This window comes from Salmo salar, chromosome ssa10, assembly GCF_905237065.1.
Source record: "Salmo salar chromosome ssa10, Ssal_v3.1, whole genome shotgun sequence".
NCBI lineage: Eukaryota > Metazoa > Chordata > Actinopteri > Salmoniformes > Salmonidae > Salmo > Salmo salar.
Window position 1 is genome coordinate 78,009,859 of NC_059451.1, and position 17,452 is coordinate 78,027,310.

The window sequence follows — 17,452 nt, forward strand, 5'->3', positions numbered from 1 at the left end:
TCATTACCATTCTCTTCAATTAAGGTGCCACGAACCTCCGGTCGTGTGCAGATGGGTGAGAAAAACATTATCTTAATCCATCTTAAATTCAGGCTGTAACACAACAAAATGTGCAATAAGTCAAGGGGTATGAATACTTTCTGAAGGCACTTTAAAACATAATATACAGATCAGAAAAATGATTTTTTTCATGCAAATGTCACTAATCTCAGTGACTTTCAACAATACAATTTTGCAGTCAGTATAGGCCTCCTCCAATGCCTTGGTTGCTTCAATAACACAACGACTTAACTCTTTAAAAAAAAATTGAACTTTTTACCCCTTTTTCTCCCCAATTTCGTGATATCCAATTGGTAGTTAGAGTCTCGTCCCATCGCTGCAACTCCCGTGCAGACTCGGGAGAGGTGAAGGTTGAGAGCCATGCGTCCTCTGAAACACGACCCCGCCAAGCCGCACTGCTTCTTGACAGACTGCTCACTTAACCCGGAAGCCAGCTGCACCAATGTGTCGGAGGAAACACCGTACAGCTGGCGACCGAAGTCTGTGTGCATGCACCCGGCCACAAAAACTTAACTCTTGTCACAGATAATTATTTCAGTTGAAATGCAACCTTAAATGCTGTATTGGTTTCTATTTTTGAATGATTCTTGCCCGTGCCACACCAGAAGGAATTGCTTGATCATTTCACTAAGAACTAGTGACAACTTATTGTGGTGATGCCCATTCCTATCCTGTGTCTGCGATGGCTGCTGTGTGCCAAAGTGGAAGATGATACATCAAGTGCCAACACTGTAGTAATGTCTCTGGCGAGAAGAGATCAAAACAACGCCCACAGCCCATACGCACACGTCACTCTTATAGTACGGTGTACAACTGATCAATTATAAGTGGTGCGACGTCCACAAACACCATACATTTGCCTAATAAGTGGCAGTGCGGATTCAGACATCTGTTTCTGAGCGACAAAGCTATTTATAACTGGATGCAAATCTGCATCTGTCACGACCACATATGAGATAAGGCCTTTTGTGGTAGGAGCCTGGCGCTGGAGTTCTAGTGGGTGGCCAGTCACTGTAGCGCATCCCACGCGCTGTCAAAGGAAAATTACGATTGCTTTCCATGTTTTCGCCATTTGTGTAAATCAAACCGGTGATGACCCTCTTCAGTGTTTTATGCTAAGTGAAAATTCCAGAGATGCCCTCAATTTCTCTCATTTCTGTCTTTCACTTTCCCTCTTTTTCTAATATGAATTGGAAAGGGAAGAGAGGTAAGTTTATCTCGTGAAAACTCCGGCTTTATGTCTGTCATGTCCGCTTCCATCAAATTGTGTTACGTCCCAAAGCCTGTCAAGATCTGTCAGTCATATACCACACCTCACTCACACCCTGTAAAGCTCTGTTCATGGTTCACATTGAGGAGATGGTTGATACTGAGAAACAGTGGAACGTGGTGTAAGGAGCAATGTCCTTCATATTTATATGATGAATGCAAAGCACTTGTCACGCTTAAGGTTGCAAAATTCCAGGAACTTTCAATAAATTCCCTGGTTTTCCTGTAATCCTGGTTGGAGGTTTCCCGGAATCAGGAGGGAATAAGCTGGAAATCCAGAATTATCCAACCAGGATTTCTGGAAGAAACTTCACAGAATGTTGCAACCCTAGTCATGCTGCGTCACCGCACACTCAATCCCGCTCTCCTTCCATTTCTATGTCTGTCTGTCTCTCTTTTCCTCTTGTTTTCTCTTGCTTTCAGTCACGTACCTTTCATTTTTCTTCTTCCATCTCTTTATCGGAATCTCGCTCTCTCACTTAGAGACAACATTTATGTGAGGATGCCTGTTGGTGTGAATGTGCGAATGGAGGAGAAAGTTGATAGGTAACAAAGCGTATGGCGCAAAGGCACTCTTTTAATTGTATTTTTTGTCCCAGTGCGCTTAAAAGACACATCTGAAAAGGCTGATGACAATAGCCCTCAAGGCCAGGTATAGCTGTGGGACATATACTGTCTCTGACCGCCAGCCTAGTGTTTTGTTAGCCACAAGCGCCCACTAGCACACACACACAATCACACACACAGACAGAGAACACACACACACACACACACACACACACACACACACACACACACACACACACACACACACACACACACACACACACACACAGGAACACCAACCTCCTTCAATCAATCTGTCACACTGCTATTTTCGAGGGCTTCATTGGGCTAGTTGCACTTTTCTCTCACCTCACATGGCGACCACTGCTATTGAGTAGGATAGGAAGCATCTCTCTTGGGTGGGCAAGAAAAATGGGCGCGAACTGGCTCTTATTATGCTCTAGCTCATCTATGGCGATGATGGAGTCTTTGAGAAGCAACTGCAGCACTGCTAAATGTCCCCTCGATTTAGAGCTAAGAACATGACTTTGTCAAGTTCCATTATGACATAAAATGTCTTATAGATGGAGTCGCACACAATATTGACACAAACAATTCATACCGGTATGTGACCGCACTGACACAGAGCAACAATTTTCAAGGACCGGTCAGAACTTTAAGCAAAGATTGTGTTGAAGAATCACTGTAAATTATTTGGTTTGTAACTGCATGTATGATGGCTAGACCTACCAAGACATGGAAAGAGTGTTAGGGCACATCCAACTTGGCACAGACAAAAAAAGCCACTGTAGATGAAAGCAGGTGGGCGCACATTACCTTTTTCTGCACCCCCCAAGACAAACACTGAATTTCCGGTTATATCACAACTTATTTGGCCTATACATTTGTAAACCCCTTGCACTGCACACAGAATCCTAGACAAAACAGTCCAATGTTTTGGAAATGTCATTGGCTTGACCTTTTGTGTTTGGACCTTTTCCAACCTTTTCATATTTTGTGTGATGTAGATCAAACCTCTAGTGCAAATGACACGAATGCCCTATGCAAGCAAAATGAACTATGCTTATTTCAAGGGAATGGACACCTGAATGGACATCTAGCTGACTTCAAGGTTGGGCTCACATTCTTCTCAATTTTACGGTGGTCCAGAGAGGACGTATGAAAAAATGGATAATTCCCTCATTTTGTTGAGATTACGATTTATTTATCTCATTGATCACTACATAATGAAAATGTTTTGTCACTAGATTATCAAAAGTAACACGCATCATCCATTCATTTGTTCAGATGCACGATAACCACCTCATCAAGGAGCCCTGTGGCTGTGTTGATTGCAATGCGCTCATGGGGCATTTAAGCTCTGAATGATGCCTGACATTAGCTGGCAGGCTGATTGAATCTGATCAGCCTGTCAGGAATGGAGCTCACCCACGCTGTATATTGTAATATTATCCATAAAACATGAAATGTCCCTTACAATTATACACATATCAGTTATGCAAGCTAACAACCAGCATAGATAACAAGACTACCTAACTAACTAGCTCACAAGAGGGAGAGGCTATACAGGAATGCCTGGTGCCTAAAATGTATGATGTATGTCGAGCAGCAAGAGTTGAGTGGGGGACAAACAGAATCGGTTCAGTCAGTTTAGTCAGTTGTCGTAATGAGCCCTCCCCAGCTAGCTAGTTTATGCTTGTGTCTAGAAACTGGGACTTGGGAGTGTTCAGAATCATTCCGTTTTTATTGGCCTGCAAAATCCCTGGCCTGATATTAGCAACACTATCAAGCTACTTCCCTCTAAGTTAGTTACTGCAGGATAGCAGTGCGCCGGGCAAGCGGGACTCGGGAGCGAAGGATACACTGTGCCCTGTGTTGTTGTGTTGCTGATTTGTAGTGCAAACTCTCCCCATTGAGCAACAGTTGACTGTATCACGGTGACATCCAGATGGTTACTACCAATATTACAAGTTATTTATCATGTAGGTTGCTATCCTGCTCTAAATATAATCATGTATGGAACAAATTTAGCTCCCCACGAGCTCTTAGCTCAAGGTAAGGGACATTTAGCTTGCTAACATTCTAACTTATAAACTGATAATGTGCTCCAAACACAAATAAAAGCATGGTGTTAGCATGAAATGTACCATCCCTAAGTGTAGCAATCAATAACCAAAAAAGTTGAAAAATGAATGCATTGCGAAACTAAAACAAACATTCTACTAAGAGTACTCACTTTATAAAAAAACATGTAAAAACTTTTTACAAAGCTGTTACGAGATACAAAGATTATTTTGTGAGTGGGGCAGGAATAGTAAAATTATTTCACTCATGTAAAATAAGAGGAACAAATGTGAGACCAGCACAAACACAGTGGGCTCTGCCGTAAAGGCCTTCTTCCAAAATAGACCTGGGGCTTTCCCATCCGGAGCCGATATTCATCAATACATTAAAAAAATATAGAGACCCATTCCGAATGAAGCCGAGGACAACTAGACCCGTTCCTTATAGACCTGGTCGGATCCAGACCTGGCCCGATTCGAGTGAGAGTAGCAGCAAAAAAGTACATTTTTAAGCTACTTTATTGACCGGAGCTGATGAAGTGTGATGGAGAGGAGGTAGAGAGAGGTGATGCTCTAGCAGGGGCTGTGCTGTGTGTGTAGGCTTCTGTGAGTGTGAGCGAGTGACACGGAACAAGGAGAAGGGAGGGAGAGACAGCAACCAACCAAGCCGACTCGCCCTATAGAAAACCAATAGCTGTCATAACCTCGTTATTTATCATCCAATAGGATTACATACTAGTACCTGTCTTGACTGCATCAAACTGGGAGAAGCTACTTTATGTAAGCTAGCCAGCTAGCCTACTCTGCCGCCTTAGCCATACTGTCAATCAATACCGCCACTCCTATTGATAGTTTATCTTGTGATCTCGACAAAACAACTTTTGTTATGTCGTGTTCATGAGATAAATCATCTGTGATCTTAACATAACGAGTGAACTATTTGTTTATTAATTTTTCCTCTCCGAACTTCCATACAATTCCAGTCAATTCAGGAATTGAATCACACTGCATTGGAGAAATTCCATGTCCAATTCGTCTGATTGGAATTGACGTAAATTCTTCATAACTCACCAACATATGCACATAACTGTGCTATATGTTTACCGCATTCTATTATGCTATTAAAGATATGTGTCTCTGATTGTATGACAACTAAATGATGTGCAGAGGAGATCTTGGTGTGACTCCTGTTGCAGGGTTGGTGCAGCCATGGGTGGCAGGAGTGTCCCAGGCCTGTCCTGGGGATGGGAGTAGGGAGGGTAACCAAAAGTAGCCTGGGAGGGAGGTTGTAGAGGGAATTGAGGAGGGTGGTATGGAGGGCAGTGTGGCGGGAAAAGCTCCAAACTCTCAGCATATGAAGGCTGATGATGTGAATGATACATGTTGTGGACTGCATCATGTGGTGCACTACCCTCAACAGTGTTTTGCCAGACCCTAGGGTAGTGGTCGGTGGCCACTATTGTGTTGGCCAAACAACGCCATTTACCTGTGACTGTATTCATGATACAGCACTGCTTCTTGTGCCTTATAGAGCCCCACAGTAGAGGTGTCATAATACCCATAAAACCTAGCGTTCAAACAGGGAAATGGTTCCAATCGTTTTTCCACCTTTCTTTTTCCCATAGGGGATTTTGGAAACACTTGAAATAGGGGCTGTGTTTTGTTTGGGCTTGCCCTGGCGTGATGTTTTGATGGCCATGTGGATCTCTCTCGGACTGGGTGACTTTTGTAAGTATGTTCGGCTCTATTCACTCTCAGATAAAAAAAGAAATAGTTAGCGTCAAAGTAGACATTATGCAAAACTACAAATCCCTGAAAGCTCCTGCACATCGTCTCTAGCTGACACCTTTGCTCACAGGTATTGTGTCAACTTAAAACTTGCACAAGACAGTTCGCAGAATTGTCCATTCAAGGAAATGTTGCCAATTTATTAATTACTACATTTAACTAACATTAGATAGTTAATCCAGAGATTCTTACCTTTGCCTCGATTCGGCAGTCTCATCCAGATCATCATGGCATTTGTAGTTCTTTAAGTACAGGCAAGTATATTGATGGAAGTTACCTTGTCTTGGAGAGATGTACACGGTTGTCGGGGGTCGTACCAGGGTGGGCCTACATGAAACGCGGCCCTTGTTGGAAGTGTTTCTAATGGTGGAAAAACTAATATTTGAAATCTGTCCCCAAATGCCATATATTTTTTTACTTGAAATCAAATATTTTATTCAATCTCTAGAATTAGTCAATAACGAAAAAAACGATGTATTCTTACATCCTAGGTTTATACAAATGTGGAGCCTGACCTTTTTCTGTTTATTTTATTTGAGGTTCTTTATCTTTTTAAACTGTTGTCACTGGCAATTAATGTGTAGTGATTTGTGTTTCTTATTTTGGTTTATTTGCTTTACTTTAATGTTATTTTATGTGTCTTAAGAAGAAAATATACTTGTAATGATGTCCTATGTTTATTTGTTATTGTAATTTGAAATGTAATTTGTTAAAAAAAAGTAAGTCACAGGTAAATAAAGTATAGTTGCACTAATGATAGCCTAGTTACCACCAATGATATTGACTGTAGTAACTTAGTTAGAATACTTTTTCATTACATTTCTATTGTATTTGTATTATGTAACAACCAAAAAGTTTATAAGCAAGCCCTTCTTGAACGAGGCACCAACTGCTAGCATATTACTAGTTAGTATTTATTGACAGTTCATAATGGGCTAACCCCTGTCCAGTTTGGCTAGAAAGTTATGTCTGTGTGACTACCTAACTGCAATAAGCTCAAGGTTTACTTTAATCATCCTTTCAAACCACCACCCCAACTCAAGTAAAAAAGATTCAAATAAAAAGCTTCAAGTTCCTTGGCGTACACATCACTGACGATCTGAAATGGTCCACCCACACAGACCGTGTGGTGAAGAAGGCGCAACAGCTCTTCTTCAACCTCAGGAGGCTGAAGAAATTCGACTCTGCCCCTAAGACCCTCACGCTCAACTTTTACAGATGCACAATTGAGAGCATCCTGTTTGGCTTTATCACTGCCTGGTACGGAAACTGCACCGCCCCGCAGGGCTCTCCAGGGGGTGGTGCAGTTGGGGCCACACTGCCTGCCCTCCAGGACATCTACAGCACCCGATGTCACAGGAAGGCCAACAAAAATAATCAAGGACATCAGTCACCCGAGCCACGGCCTGTTCACCCTGCTATCATCCAGAAGGCAAGGTCAGTACAGGTGCATCAAAGCTGGGACCGAGAGTCTGAAAAACAGCTCCTATCTGAAGGCCATCAGACTGTTAAATAGCCATCACTAGCCGGCTACCACCCGGCTACATTTCACATTTACAGTTTAGTCATTTAGCACACGCTCTTATCCAGAGCGACTTACAGTAGTGAATGCATACATTTCATGCATTTTTTTTTTTTTATATAGGGCTGCTGCCCTATATACGTAGACATGGAATCACTGGCCACATTAATAATGGAACACTAGTCACATTAATAATGTTTACATACTGTTTTACATATGTTTTACATTTCATATGTGGGGCGGCAGATAGCCTAGTGGTTAGAGCATTGGACTTGTAACCGAAAGGTTGCAAGATCGAATTCCCGAACTGACAAGGTAAAAATCTGCCGTTTTGCCCCTGAACAAGGCAGTTAACCCACTGTTCCTAGGCCGTCATTGAAAATAAGAATGTGTTCCTAACTGACTTGCCTAGTTAAATAAAGGTAAAATAAAAACTAAATATACTGTATTTTTGTCAATGCCACTCCGACATTGCTCGTCCTAATATTTATATATTTCTTAATTCCATTATTTACTTTTAGATTTGTGTATTGTTGTAAATTGTTATATACTACTGCACTGTTGGAGCTAGGAACACAAGCATTTCGCTACACCCGCAATAACATCTGCTAAATATGTATGTGACCAATAAAATTGGATTTGATTTTGATTTGATTGCTGTTTAAAAAACGCATTATGTCTGTCTGTGCCTTTTAATAACTTTTTATAGCCTCAGCTTGGAGATTAAAGCTTAATATGAAAGCAGAATGTAATTACCAATATGCAATTTATCTTTATTGGGGAAGAGCACTATTGCAGCTTACTCCTGGGCTGATGTCATGATGCTGCTCGCATCTCTTCCTCAGTGTTGGAGTCCATTGTGCGTTCAAGGTCCTCTCTTTATGCTACCCATCACCCATTTGGCTGTTTCTCTGTTTGTTCCATTCATTAGATTGCTTTGATTTGCACATGGCATTTTCTTTTCTTTTTCAGAGCAGTCTTCTCGCCATCCATCTGTCACTTTTTCCCATCTTCCTCTGATTGTGTCATTTTACATTTTATGTCAATCTATTCTTCACCAGAGCCTCTCAAGTAAACTAGAGATAGTGGTTTGTGCAGACTTGTGCTTTTTTATTTAAAAAAAAATGTTTTTCTTTATTTCGCCTTCTCCCACTTTTTCTTTCTTTCTTCCTTTCTTTCTTTTTGTCCTCTCTCTCTCTGTCTCTCTGCCTTTTCCACCCTGCTCTTACTCCTTCCTTCTCTTTTCTAGGCCTTTTCATGGTGGCCAGAGATGATGGCGGAGCACGCAGAAACGTTCATGTCTCTCTACACCGTCGACATGGATGGTGCGCTGCAAGTCCAGCCCGTTGACTCATGGGATAGCTTCCCCTTATTCCAGCTGCTTAACAACTTCCTGCGATATGACCGTGAGTTCGCCGTTCTCCCTGTGTCCCTCTTCTTCCACCTCTGACCCTCTGCTTCGCCTCCCAATACTGATTTAAAGCGTAGCCTACAACATATCACTGATTCATGAGCACAGTTCAACTTCCAGTTCAGTAACCGTGAGTGGCGTGCTTCCCTTCCTTATACTGTTACCTCTAATTATTTTGTTGCCCCCTCCCCCACATCCTCCCTTGTCTTGTCCCCTGACCCTCCGTTTTGTGCTTGTCCGTATTTAAAGCACGGACTACGGCACCTCCCAGTCCTGAGCTGTCTTCAAGAGCACGTCCCATACTTCACAGTGAATGTACGCACCACTAAGAGCACTAATTAACACCAGCAGTGCTGCAGAAAACAAGACTTGTTAGAAGAAGAGGTTAACTGTGCTTAAAGCTCCTGCACTTCTGCGTCGGCAACACAATAATTAACATCAGCATCAGTGAGGTAATGTGGAGAAAGGATAGGACCTGATGTCGGAACACAATGGTAAAGTCAGTGGCCTGGTGTGGCGCTGACCTTATGCCATCTGAAGACTACCTTTCACTTCCTGTAATGCGAGGAGCTGTGTCACACAGACAGGAGAGCAGTAGCACAGTTTGAGGCACCTGTCTCACCAGGCTGTCCTCCATTTTGAGTTCTTTGCTCAATGAACAGGAAACAGAAGTTTGTAGTTTTCCCCTTTTTCCAAATGTACTTTGAACGTAACTTGCAACTCGTAAACAAGCAAAGGGTACTCTGATAAAAGGTTATAGACCAAAACATTAATTTCGTTTTAATTTCACCTTCTACCCACCCCCACTATGTGTGAAGTCAGTGTCTGTGTCCGAAAACCCGTAATTGGTTTCTAAATTGTATGCTGATTGGTATTGTGAAAATATCACATTTCATAGAAAGTGACATTTTGAAAATGTAGTATTATTTAAATGTCAGGATGTCATACTCATTTTGGCTTTTCATCTAGTAGAATTCTCTGCACACTATGGAGGAAGAGAAGCATCTTTTCAGACCCACATGTGTTTGACAACAGCTGATTATCAGCTAAGAGAATGGGCTCTACCAAAATGAACAAATGGCGGGAAATAACGCAATTGCGATTTAGAGGATGCATTCTAAGTATGGATGAGCCTAGTATGTTTATATTTGTTGCTTACTGCATACATTTATACTAAACAGTACATTCTAAATAGTATGTAGTATGATGAGTACACGGTATGTCATTTTAGTAAGTAGTAAGCAAGGCCGATTTCGTGCACGGCCAATGTCACTGGCATCCAGGTTTTTGCCCTTGTGTGCGCTTGTGTACTATCAAACTTCCACTCTCTCTCACTCTCATACTTCATTTTTCTTCTTCTTTCTTCTCCCTGATTCACTCTTAGCTCTGAGCCTTTGTTTCATTGCCAGCTGAGAGTTGGCTACATCTGAAGTGTTGTTTTACATTGTCTATGCAAGCCTCACACAGAGCAGACAGACAGCTCAAGGGCAGTAATGTTCAAAATAAAACTCTCATTATGTGAGGCATAGGCAAAGATCATTATTGTTTTGTTTTTTTCATTCATTTTCTGTTATTACCATTCTCCATTAATCTTGCAATTATTCCAACTGTCATAACAATTATTTGATTTGAAGAGTAAGGTAATGAGAATATCGGCTGAACAAAATCTAGACAAAAGAAAATTATCCTTTTGACTATTAATGCAAATGAGGCCCCCTATTTTTGATAATGATCTCTTAAGTGATAGGATCTAGGTGGAAATTAATTCAGGTAAAATGGATGAAAACTTCAAAGCTGATGATATTGTTAGGATAAAATAAAAATAAACTATTTTTCTTAGTTGCTTAGCTATAGACCTGCATGGTCAAGTCTGCCTTTAGGATTTGACAGTTTCCTACCTCATTCAGGATGTCCACGTTGTAAATGTTGCCAGATGCTTTGAGATATGTGAGTAAAAAAGAAGAAAAAAACACACAAAAAGCTGAAAAGAGGCTATGTTGATATCGTCTGATAAATGAACAAATACTGTACGTGATATTCAGACTTGAAGCGTTAGTTGTTTGTAATGCCACATTTTAATGATTGTTTTGCAGCGTGAACAAAACATATTTAATTTATCACACCAGGTCTTAATATCCACGTATTCTAAGGATTAAGTAAATGCTCACTTTAGTGTCTGCATGTGTTGCGGGATGGGAACTTGTTGGGAGAGGAGCTGTGGTCTCTCAGGAGGGTAAAAAGGCTAGTGTTAATCATGAAGGAACAGAGTGATGGGGAATTAGGACTAATGAAGCCCTGAGAGACCAGCAGGAGGCCTACGCTCTCTTTCTTTCTTTCTCTCTCTCTCTCTCTCTCTCTCTCTCTCTCTCTCTCTCTCTCTCTCTCTCTCTCTCTCTCTCTTTCTATTTGTCTCTCATTTTCTATTTGTCTCTTTTTCTCTGTTTGTGTCTTCCTCTGTCTATCTGTGTGTCACTCTCTGTTGTCTCTCTCTTCTCTTTTTCCTACTTCCTTTGCATATCAGGATGTGTGAAGATGGAATTTGTATGCAAATGTCATAACATGGACTGCGGGAGGGAAGGACAGCAATTTAACTTATCATGGACTAGAACTGTATAAAGATGTTCAAGCCCAAATTCATGACCTTAAGCTTTGAATTCCTTCCTTCCTCATTCCCCCCCAGCTCACCTGTGCAATGGCATGTTCCACAAGCACCTGCAAGACCTGTTCATCCCACTGGTGGTGCGCTACATAGACCTTATGGAGTCCTCCATCGCCCAGTCCATCCACTGCGGCTTCGAGCAGGAAACATGGCAGTCTGTCAAGTAAGGGCCCTTCCCCCGAACAACCTACCCCTTCATGGCTCTAGGCACCTAGATCTGAAATGACTGGATAGGTGTAAGAAATATGGTAACACTCTGCTATTGGAATCTAAGGCGGCAAACCAAAATGTTGTTACTGAAAATTCCCCTGTTGTCATTAGTTGCATTCTGTTTTGCTATTTAAAGCTCAATGTCTAAGAGATGGGCTTTTACACTTAGAACCAAAAATAGTTATTTTTAGCGGGTTCTTCTATGGGGACAATTGAAAAACCCTTTATGGTTCTAGGTAACACCTTATTTTCCATGAGTGTAGGCTAGATAACATCCACCGACAAGGCACTAAATCATGCTATCACCAGATGGAGGTGAAAAATCAACACTCTGTTGTCTTTTGTCTCTGTCGTATCTTTTTTTGTCGTTGTTTGGTTTGGCATTGATTTCTTTTCAGGACAATAACCAACAACCTACCGAGCGTGCCTCTGCCCAAAGTCAATCTCCCACAGATGCCCAGGTTCTCAGCACCCTCCTGGATGGGCCCACTGTGTGACAGCACGTGTGTATGGGCTGCCGCGAGACCTAGTGGGGCGATGTGGCATGGACTGTGCTGTGGTTGTTGTGCCATTGTCAAACTTATCCTATTCAAGAAAACAACTTTCAATTATGTTACTTCCCTTTGCCAATTATGTGCAATTAAGTATTGAACTAGTTTATTACATTTTTTTTAAATGTAAAAGTTCTGAGAGAAACCGGGAGAAAAGATCAGCTGGAAAATGTGCTCTCACATTTCAATTTCAAAGTTTGTTGTAAAACCAGTTTTTGTTGTCTACTACTGATGCTTTTAACTGTGCAATCCAGGTGGCTTTTGTCATCACTACCCACATTTTCCTGGGACTGGTTGCCCCCTTTTGATGACCTCAAACTGATACCTTCTGTAATACCAAGATAAAAGCATGGTTGTCTTGTGAGAATTGTTGTCTTCTGTGGCGCATTGTTCCCCAGCATGGTTCTTTTCTGTGGCACAGCATCATCTCTATTGTGAAATGTGTGTTGTGGAGCCTGCCTCCTCCTTCAGGAACGGTTTTGGAATATGTATGACATGTTTTTGTTCCCACATCCAATCATATTTCAGGTATTTTTATTTGTATATATATACACATTTTATTGTACATGGAGAGTATCAAAGAGATAGATACCTGTTTGTGCCTCCTTTAATTGTGATCTTAAGGTGTGCTAGTCAATTCACAGCTCAACTAAGGACTGAATTGTAGTGTTTAACATGCCTAATGAATGTTGAATGAGAAATTGTATTCTTTCTTATTTATTTCAGCTTGCAAGGAATTAATTTACCTGATATTTTGTAAGAAGGAATAGCCATTTTACGGATTTAAGTGAATATGTTTTTCGAAACGTCAGTGCTGGTCTTTGTGACTCTTATGAAACAGTTTTTAGCACTTGTCAAGTGACCCTTTTCTCCTCAAACATTTGTCATAATTCAGCAGACATGATCCCCCGCAAGCAAGATTATTAAGCATAATTTAGATGGCCTACCAGGAGGCATTTTCCTGTGTTTGTGGTTGTAAAACAACATATAGCATTTGATCAACAACTAATGAGTAGTATAGTCACTAGTATGACCACCAGATGATATTTGAGTGAACAGTGAAGACTCAACAACGTGGCTTCTGAGGGCCCCGTAGAAACAGTGGCAGTAATGGGGCCACCCGAGGGGTGCCCATCTCTGGAGGGAGGCTGAGTTGTGATGTTTGGGAAAGGCTTCTCACACACTCTCCATGTCCCCCCTACGGGACGCCCCCACCCACTCACCTCCCCTTTCTTGCTTGAGATAAAAAACCTGGCACTTCGTTAGCGAGCACAGACGGGCGTGGGGGATTGTTCCATTCCCCCGGGAGAGGGGACGCTCGGAGAAGAGAGCTCCTAATTAGTCCTGAGGGGGGGATATGAGCGAGCGTTTAATTGCAACACGGATTTTGCCCAAACTATTTATTCCCGCGCACCACTTATGAATGTAACAGTCTTTTAAAGGCAAAGTGAGAAAAGTAAGGAAGTGTATGCGCTTCACCCACCCCCCACTCTCTACCTCGCTCTCTCCGGTTTGCTGTACACTTGGATGCTGGTTGCTGCCACCGGTTGCCATGTGTTTCCGTGTAACCTCTGGTAGACACTGGGGAGAAGGTGGCGATGGAGACCCATCTGTCTGTGTGCTTAGAGTCTCCTTAGTCACAGTCTGCCTGACAGCCCGGATGTGATAAGGAACTGTTGGGTGTGTTTAGTAATTATGAGTCATGTTAACTATCTTAGGAACATGTCATGCCTTCAGAAAGTATTCATACCCCTTGACTTATTCCACATTTTGTTGGTTGACTACATTTTGTTGTTTTACAGCCTGAGTTCAAAATGGGTTAAATATTTTGTTTTATCTCACCCATCCACACACAATACCCCATAATGACAAAGTGAAAACATGTTTTTAGACATTTTTGCAAATGTATTGAAAATTAAATACAGAAATACTGTATCTCATTTACATAAGTATTCACACCCCTGAGTCGATAGATTGTAGAATCACCTTTGGCTGCCATTACAGCTGTAAGTCTTTCTGGGTAAGTCTCTAAGAGCTCTCCACACCTGGATTGTGCAGAATTTGCCTTTTATTATTTAAAAAAAATGTTCAAGCTCGGTCAAATTGGTTGTTTATTGCTAGACAGTGTTGACTTTCCTTTAAGTCAACACTGTAACTCGGCCACTCAGGAACATTTTCTGTCTTTTTGGTAAGAAACTCCAATGTAGATTTGGCCTTGTGTTTTAGGTTATTGTACTGCTGAAAGGTGAATTAATCTCCCAGTGTTTGGTGGAAAGCAGACTGAACCAGGTTTTCCTCTAGGAAAAAACTCCCCAGTCCTTAATGATTACAAGCATACCCGTAACATGATGCAGCCACCACTATGCTTGAAAATCTGGAGGATGGTACTCCGTAATGTGTTGTATTGGATTTTCCCCAAACATAACAATTTGTATTCAGGACAAAATGTTAATTTCTTTGACATATTTTTTGCAGTATTAATTTAATGCCTTGTTGCAAACAGGATGCATGTTTTAGAATATTTGTATTCTGTACAGGCTTCCTTATTTTCACTCTCAATTAGGTTAGTATTGTGGACTAACTACAATATTGTAGATCTATCCTCAGGTTTCTGCTATGACAGCCATTAAACTCTATAACGGCTTTAAAGTCACCATTGGTCTCATTGTGAAATCCCTGAGCGGGTTTCCTTCCTGTCCGGCAACTGAGTTAGGAAGGATGCCTGTATCTTTGTAGTAAATGGGTATATTGATACACTGTCCGAAGTGTAATTAATAACTTCACCATGCTCAGAGGGATATTCAATGTCTGCTTTTTTTTGTTGCCATCGGTGCCCTTCTTTGCGAGGCATTGGAAAACCTCCCTGGTCTTTGTGATTGAGCCTGTGTTTGAAATTCACTGAGGGACCTTACAGATAATTGTATGTGTGGGGTACAGAGATGAGGTAGTCATTAAAAAATAATTGTATACACTATTATTGCACACAGATTGAGTCCATGCAAATGTTTACTCCTGAACTTATTTAGGCTTGCCATAACAAAGGGGTTGAATACTTATTGACTCATGACATTTCAGCTTTTCATTTTTAATTAATTTGTAAAAATGTCTAAAAGATCAATTCCATTTTGACATTATGGGGTATTGCGTGTAGGCCAGTGAAAAAAAAATCTAAATTTAAGCAATTTTAAATTCAGGCTGTAACACAACAAATTGTGGGAGAAATCAAGGATGTAAATCCTTTCTGAAGGCACTATAACTGTGACATTTTAACTGTGGACCATGTTAATTGTTGAATGTGTTCAGGTACTGAGTAGTAATACAAGAAAACATCAGCACTTCACTTAAAGGAATACTTCATGATTTGGGCAATGAAGCCCTTTTTCTACTAACCAAGAGTCAGATGAACTCGTAGATGCAATTTTTATGTCTCTGCGTGCAGTTTGAAGGAAGTTGCTAACTAGCTTTAGCGCACGTGCTAAGTAATGTGGTAACTGCTAGCATGCTAGTAGATACTCTAGACTTCACACAGAGACATAAAAATGGCATCCATGAGTTCATCTGACTCTAGGGTAGTAGATAAAGGACTTCATTGCCTTCATTGTATCCCTTTAAAGACCTCGTACACAAAGCCCTGGACTCAGTGTAACTCAATCTTCATTTGTTAATGTTTATTGACAACTGACAGAACATTGGCATTTCAATTGAAGTGTTTACCTATTTCTTCATGCATCCAGACATGTAGTGGTGGGGAAAAGTACCCAATTGTCATACTTCAGTAAAAGTAAAGATACCTTTATAGAAAATGACTCAAGTAAAAGTGAAAGTCACACAGTAAAATACTACTTGAGTAAAAGTTTAAAAGTATTTGGTTTTAAATATACTTAAGTATAAAAAGTAAATGTAATTGCTATAATATACTTACATTTCCAATTCCTTATATTAAGCAAACCAGTAAAATATTTTGTCTTGTTTTTATTTATGGATAGCCAGGGCCACACTCCAACACTCAGACATCATTTACAAATGAAGCATTTGTGTTTAGTAATTCCACCAGTTCGGAGGCAGTAGGGATGACTAGGGATGTTCTCTTGATAAGTGTGTGAATTGGACCATTTTCCTGTCCTGCTAAGCATTCAAAATGTAACAAGTACTTTTGGGTGTCAGAGGAAATGTATTGAATAAAAAGTACACTATTTCTTCACGAATATAGAGAAGAAAAGTAAAAATTGTCAAAATTATGAATCGTAAAGTACCGCAAAAAAATACTTTGTACTTTAAACTATTTTTACTTAACTACTTTATATCACAGCAGACATGCCATTCTAAGGGCTAAATGCCATTCTAAGGACTGTGTTATTCACTCCTTTATATCTGGAGGCTGAACACCAATTTAGGGAAAATTGTATAGGGGCGTAATTAAAGCTGTGAATAGATCACAGTTTGTGTCTGTGAATGCACACTGCAGATCTTTTTAAGTGTTTGTGTGTCTGTGTGTGTGCATGCAATTTTGGGGGGTATTGGATGTTTTCTCCCATGTATTCCATGTCTGAGAAGAAGACAAAGTATTTCTACTGTGATTTTGTTATTTTGGCTTCTTCCCACCCAAACCCCTAGTAACGGCTCAGAGACCTCCGAGGACCTCTTCTGGAAGTTGGACGCCCTAAAGATGTTTGTCCTGGACCTGCACTGGCCCGAGCCTGAGTTTGCCAAACATCTGGAGCAGAGGCTGAAGCTCATGGCCAGCAACATGATGGAGGCCTGTGTCAAAAGGTCAGAGGGCAGGCGACGGTCACCACCTGGGATGGGTTGGGGTTCAGCGTTTACCCACCTTATTTTTTGACACGGCATTCCTGGTTTATAATTGAGATATTATTGAGGATAATGAGAATGAGGTTAGTCAGGGGCGAACTGGGGCCAGAAGCTGCTCTGGCATTTTTAACACACCGGCCCATTTTTTCCCTGGAGGCCTCACACCGGCCAAGATAATGACCATTTTGCGCAGGAAAAAAACAAACAAGTTAGACAGGCCCACAGGTCAAAAAATGGAGCGAAATGCCAGATGGCCAGTCCGCCCCTGAAGTTAGTGATGGAGTTCTGAACAGTGTTTTCCATAGCCCCCTAGGAATTAACCATATCATAAAACCTTTCAACTATCTTTTTTACCCAAAGAACGAAAGCGGCTTTCGACTCCAAGATGCAGAAGGCCAGCAAGTCAACGGACTTCCGGGTGTCGTTGTTGGTATGCACCATGTTCAATGTGCTCATTGACGCCAAGAAGCAGTGCTCCAAACTCTGTGTGCTGGACTCCGGTCTAGAGGTACGACCGCATTCAACTGCTATTCTCTGTTCTTT

At 41.2% G+C, this 17,452-nt stretch overlaps 1 protein-coding gene across 3 annotated transcripts in view; it reads left to right on the top strand.

Moving 5' to 3' along the window:
* Positions 1 to 17,452, top strand: part of LOC106561024 (calcium-dependent secretion activator 2) — a 221,481-nt gene that overhangs the window by 168,605 nt on the left and 35,424 nt on the right. For 2 of the 3 annotated variants that reach the window (XM_014124578.2, XM_045688109.1), the window contains 4 exons: positions 8,519 to 8,675; positions 11,361 to 11,502; positions 16,715 to 16,870; positions 17,270 to 17,417. In XM_014124578.2, coding sequence (XP_013980053.1) covers positions 8,519 to 8,675; positions 11,361 to 11,502; positions 16,715 to 16,870; positions 17,270 to 17,417 — 603 coding nt within the window. Of the gene's footprint in view, positions 1 to 8,518; positions 8,676 to 11,360; positions 11,503 to 11,947; positions 12,053 to 16,714; positions 16,871 to 17,269; positions 17,418 to 17,452 lie in introns of all 3 variants that reach the window. The other variant, XM_045688110.1, reaches the window with a different exon arrangement.